This window comes from Eumetopias jubatus, unplaced genomic scaffold, assembly GCF_037043125.1.
Source record: "Eumetopias jubatus isolate StellerSeaLion01/CBP00866 unplaced genomic scaffold, mEumJub1_p1.0 scaffold_8, whole genome shotgun sequence".
Lineage (NCBI taxonomy): Eukaryota > Metazoa > Chordata > Mammalia > Carnivora > Otariidae > Eumetopias > Eumetopias jubatus.
In genome coordinates this window covers 41769425-41775424 of record NW_028274814.1, presented here as the reverse complement: position 1 = coordinate 41775424, position 6000 = coordinate 41769425, and the positions used below count along the sequence as shown (strand labels likewise).

Here is a 6000-nt window from a genome sequence, read left to right as displayed (position 1 = left end):
TATTCTCTCCATTCTGAAGACGGGGAAATTGAAAGAGGGTGAAGTTTGTCCCAAAAGCCGCTGGCCCCGCTGGGATTAATTCCCAGGCCTGACTCTTGGCCACTACACTCACTATATAGTGATCAATAAATACCGGCCGAACTACAGCCAGCCGCGGCTTGAGGGTCACTTGACGGGGACGTTGCGCTGGAGACAAATTACTGAAAAGGTGATCGGAGGAGAAGCCCTTTAAACTCGCTCACAAGTTAGACACTCGCAAGCCCCGCCCACTACGACCCGCCCACCAGCCCGGAAGGGAGTGGCAGGGGCGGGGCGAGCTTCCGGGGGCGGGGCGGGGCCAGCGCTGGTTGGCCGGCTTTGGGCGGAAGTCGGGAGGGTCGGTGGTCCGAAGACGCTGGCTTGTGACAGGGCGGGGTAGAAGGAAGGCCTACATAAAGGTTGCCTCTCCATCCCTTCGCTCCTGGGGACCCTCGGAAAAAACCCAACACCCCGGCCCCGCGGCTAGCCCCTTCCCCCAGGCTCTCTCCGCTCGATTTCGCCACCGTTATGTGGGAAGCGAATCCGGTGAGTAGCCGGGCGGGACGGGGCGGACCCAATGGGCGGGGTTGAGGGGAGAGGGGCGGGAGGGGGTTCCCGGGAACTGCTCCCCCTCACCCGCTTCAGGCTGGGTGTTGAGTTCCGGGGCCCCGAAGATCCTGGCCCTTGCAGCTTCTATAGTTTCTGGCTTTTGAGCGGTGGAGATGGCTCCGTGGGTCCTCCAACGCATTACTACTTTCTGTTACAGTTATTTATGTGACTTGCTGTGCTTTCTCCACCTCCACGTCCCCCTCCCCCCACCGTCTTTTTAAAACTTTGTGTTTTGCTTCCTAATCGGAGTTCCGGGGCTTCGGACCTGTTCCTCTGCCTTTGCCTCAGGTGTACCTGCCAGTCCCATCCGTCTAAAGCGAGGGGATTCGACCCCCGTGTGTTGAATGGGCCTAAGAGGAACCATCAGTGCTCCTTTTTACCTTCTTGATGGTCAGTCATTTCAAACTTGGGGGCACCGAGTGTATGTTCGAAGCCTCTAGATGGTGAAGTTCTTAGATTTTTTTTTTCCCAGTGGACAGAACTGATGACCTGGAACTTTTCAACTGCAAGTCTTGTCTCCCTCCTTGTTTCGCTCCGGTATTTGCATTGTGTTTGCATGTATTTTTGTCTGCTTTGCTTTTATACATTTCTTTAATGTGCAGCTCTCAAAGAGTGGAATCCGTCTGCCCAGAGTATTCCATTCATCTCTTGTTAGAGTTGAAATCGCCTAGTAACATGGCAAATGTACACCTTAGGAGTTGACTCGGGAAATGGCAGAATCCCGTTTTCAGCAAATTGTTGGGACTGAATGTGTGAAACTACCCCGTGTGCCGAGATAACTGCCCAAATTTACTTACAACCCCGTTTTCATACTTGGAATACTCTTTTGCTGTAATCAACACTTTTTTTTTTTCCATTTCTGGAATATATTTCCAGATGAGCTGGAGTGTTTATCAGTTAATTCTGTTATGTTTTTAAGATTTTATCCAGTAGGAACTAGTCTGTTGGTCTGCATTTGTTGGTTGCACGTTGTGGTTGCATCCCAGTCCTTCATGTTACTGGTCGTCATCGAAGATCTTTTTTTTTTTTTTGGTTCATACATATAATCCTGCAGTATCAGGCCACATCACAGGAAAGTAATTGCTGGGATTTGATTTTAGCAAAAATAATTTAGAATTATGAGAATGTGCTCTCTGCTTTTGTATTCAGTTTCACTATCTGTCATCAACAGTCTTCATGTTCTACCATTATACATATGTGTGTGTATGTGTATATGAGCATCTGGCGTCTGTGTCTTCAGTTTTTATTAGCAGTCCTTTTCGTCTTGGTTTCTCCATAACCAATTTTTTAGTCACCTAGGTATATCTTACTTGAAGTCACATGTTTCAAATTCTTCACTATATTGTAAGCTCCCTGTGGGCAGGGATTTTTGTCTGTTTTGTTTATTTCGGTATCTTTAGGCTAGAGAACAGAGCCTGGCACTTAGTAGGCACTCAGTAAATATCTGTTGAATTAGCAAAGGTGACTGGATTAGTACTAGAGGGAGTCCTTTGCTCCTACTGTTCATTCTCCCTCCTCCATCACGTATACTTCAGCAATTTGTATGTTTGTAAGGATTATAAAGACATTAGTGAATGTCTTATAAATTTGTTTTTTATATAGCATTATCTCATTTCTTTGTAAGGAACGCTGTTTCTTCTGACATCACCCTAACGATTTTGCTTGATTTCACCAGAGCAGACTGACCTTTGTTAATAGTGGCAAACCTTCCACATATAATCCCACATTCTTCTTTCAACCCTTATCGTGCTACCCTAGTATGTCTTAATGCTACTGTGTTTTCTTACTGTACTGGTTTCCTTCCTATGAACATATGAATTCTGCCAATAAGGACAGTTTAGTTTTTAAAAATACAGTCAACGTTCTATATGTGTGTTTCTCTAGTAATTTGTTAGTTTATAGTAATAGAAGCAGTATCTGGACAGTTTGTCCAGCTATGCTCATGGGATGAAAATTAATTTTTTTTAAAGATTTTTATTTATTTATTTAACAGAGATAGAGAGAGAGCACAAGTAGGCAGAGCGGCAGACAGAGGGAGAGGGAGAAGCAGGCTCTCCGCCGAGCAGGGAGCCTGATGCGGGGCTCAATCCCAGAACCCTGGGATCATGACCTGAGCCGAAGGCAGCCGCTTAACCGACTGAGCCACCCAGGCGCCCCTGAAAGTTAATTTTACTGTTACCCTAAGCCAAACACATTGGAAATTAAAAAAAAAAAAATAACAAAAAACTACAGTGTATCCTAAAGATAAATGCAGATGACTTTTGCATTACCCATCAGTTGAAATTACTATTTGCCATTTCTTACCATTGAATGAGATAATAAATTCTACTTTGTGAAGCAAGGCCACTGTGAACTGCTTTAATTGAGGTCTTCTGCCCAATTTCTCCCTGTATATTTTTGATAGCATCTATGGCCTTAATATACCACCCATGAGCTGCGGATATACCTCCTATTGCAAATATACCTTCTGTATATTGGCTTTGAGAAAATGTTACACTGATGCTGGCCATGGTAATACTCAGGAAGCAGCTGCCCCTTCCAAGTGAAAAGTCTCTATGACATGGTTTGAGTGTGGAAAATCAGCACTGAGCTTATAACATTTCCTTGGGGGAGAAACCTAAAACAGAATAACCAAGGAGTTATAAGCTTTTGTCTCAGTACAAAATTTTATTTTATCTTTCAAGACAGTCGTGAGGTCAGTGATATCTACTCAAGCCTTTCACTGACAGGCACCTTGAGGTAAGCATTATGTCCCTGCCAAGGCAGATCTGATTGACAGAAGTAGCAGGCGCACTCAGTTCTGGTATGAGCTCTTGGCAGTTCGCCATCCACCTGGGGGAGGTAGCCCTTGACTAATGTCCCCCAGTTTAGAAAAATGGCAAAGTCTGTAGAAAAGGAATTGAAGGGGTTGCCATCACTGCTTTGACTCTGTGTACCTTGACTTTATCCTGCCTTTCTCTGCCCTCTGTGTCATTGTCTTTCTTATTCCTCTTGGCGGCGAGTAAGTAATCACTGTTACATATGAGGGAGTTTCAGTTTCCTTTTCTCGCACTGATGAAGGAAACTGAAAAATGACAAACATCTGTAAGATTACACACCCATGTATTACAGTATTAAGACCTTGCTTTCAGTGATAAAGTCTTCCATAATTCCTTCCCACATATGAACTCATATTATTCAAAGAATCTGATGAGTTAGCTAAGGGAGGGGGAAGTGATTTTCTCAGGACCATGCAGGTGAGTATGCGGCAGAATTATATGAGTACCCGCGTCCTGTTGCTGGGCGACAGCAGTGATAACCTTGTGTATTGGTGCGGTGCTTTACCTGCTGAGCCATCTTTTTCTCTGTTATTTTATATTCACAGCTGCTTCCAGACTCACTTGGCACTATGATTCTTATCTCTCCTTTTTCTGTCACGCTTCTTGAAAGAATAGTCTTATACTTTTTGTCATTCTTATTCATACCTCTACTCCTCCAGCCTCACCTCTGCCCCTAACACCTCACTTGCTAGGAGGTCACCAAGGACTTTTGAATCAACACATCGGTAGTGACTTTTATGCCTCCAACCTCTTCTGTCTTTCTGCAACATTAAGGCACTAGAGGTGTTTTTTAGGACTCTTTTTTATTTTCCTGGGTCTCTACTGCTTTGGATTTCTTCTTTTTATGATTTATCTTTGAATCATAATCTTAACTGCACTTCCTTCTGTCCCTGAAATGTTCTACTGTTAACCTTTGTTTTTTCTCAGCACATCCTTTTTTTGGTGAGCTCCAAGGCTTCAGATACTACTGTAGTGAATATGCCTGCCAAATGTACCTTTTCAGTCCTGACCCTATTCCTGAGCCAGGTGATGGACACTTCTACTGGTTGTCTCTCTGACAGTTCCAAGTTGGTACGTCAAAACTGGACTACCAGAGAACCCAATCATTGATTCATTATTTCACCCACTCAACAAATATTTACTAAGTATCTACCACATATAAAACGTTCTAGGCACTAGGGAGGGGCATTACAAATATGGATCAAGTCAGAGTCTGCCCCTCAGGGGTCTGGCAACATAGTTTGGGGAGTGGAAGGGCTACCAGAGGATACTGGGGGACTAGGAAGGTTCACTAACATAAGTTACATTTGAGCTAGGTGTCGAAGTTATAGAGGTGGTTCTTTGGGAAGGGCAAAGGAGCAAAATGACCACAGACCCCAAAGGTGAAACATGGGCAAGTACAGTTTGGATTAAGGAGTGAAATGGAAAAAGTGCATGTCTGATGAGTCAAGTCTCAGGATGGGCATTTTCAGAGAATGAGGATGGAGGGGTTGTGGGTGGTGGTATCTAACATGAGTGTAATATCTCTTCTGAGTCAGGCAGCATCCCTCAGGCTTGGGGGAGGATGGAGGTAGGATTCATTTCTGGAAATGAAAGTTCTACAGCGAACATAGTGTCTGTGAAGATGTGTTCGTAGATCCACGTACAGTCATGGGTTCATATGATACCTGTGTCTTGGCATTCTTTCTAATTGTGCCAGTAGTGGATTGAATTAAGCTTTGAGTAGTGTGATGTGCCAGGGTTTGGTGGCTGAGGCGGCACTCAACAAAGCATGCCCACGCTGAGGTTATCTGATACCTGTGTGAGGTAGGAATTAATAAATGATTAGCCTCCCCTTTTCAAGGATGATACTAGGTCTCAAAGTTTGGTGACCTTTCGGAATAAGGATAGAGCCGGGTTGTAAATCTAGGACTTTCTGGCTCCAGAACACATACTCTTTCCAGTCTGCCTTAACATACAAGACTTAAAAGTGAGTAGAGAAGGACCTGTGAGGAAAGACACGGAGTCAGAGAATAAGAATGAGCTGCAGAAAATCACGCCCTTTGTGTGACACCAACTCCCATGATGTTAGAACTTTTTTCTAGGGGTGCAGCACATGAACAGCAGTAGGGAAACGCTGCGGCCTCCCCAGGATGGCTACAGCAGATGCAGCACAAGGCCGAGGGAGTGAGTCTAATGGTTTCTGGAGTATCAGAGTTTGTGATACAGGCTGGAGGCAGACTTTTGTTAACAGGTTTGAAGGATGGAGTGAGGTGAAATGCTGAGTATGACCCACCTGGTCTGAAATACGCAAAATGTTGAGGTCTGTGGCTTATACAACTCACCCTCTAAGAGTCGGATCTGCTTTTGAAATAGTATCTGATGGCACTCATCTATATATTGAGCACCTATGATAAGCCAATCCGTTCTAAGCCTCAGCGTTTACAATGGTGAATGAAACAGACCAGGTCCCAGCCCTTAGGAGCTTGCAGTCTAGTGCAGGGAGGCAGACATTAAGCCAATAATTATACAAATAACATTTAACTGCAATTGCAGCAAAAGCTCTAAAAGAAAA

General features: G+C 44.5%; 1 protein-coding gene across 3 annotated transcripts in view; it reads left to right on the top strand.

The window, feature by feature from the left end:
- Nucleotides 1–359: 359 nt before the first annotated feature.
- The window catches only part of PARP11 (poly(ADP-ribose) polymerase family member 11), a 41702-nt gene continuing 36061 nt past the window's right edge, over nt 360–6000 (top strand). For 2 of the 3 annotated variants that reach the window (XM_028120957.2, XM_028120956.2), the window contains exon 1: nt 360–564. Coding sequence is in view for 1 of the 3 variants with exons in the window: in XM_028120955.2 (XP_027976756.2) it covers nt 547–564 (18 nt within the window). In the remaining 2 variants the exon portion in view is untranslated. The remainder of the gene's footprint in view (nt 565–6000) is intronic. The other variant, XM_028120955.2, reaches the window with a different exon arrangement.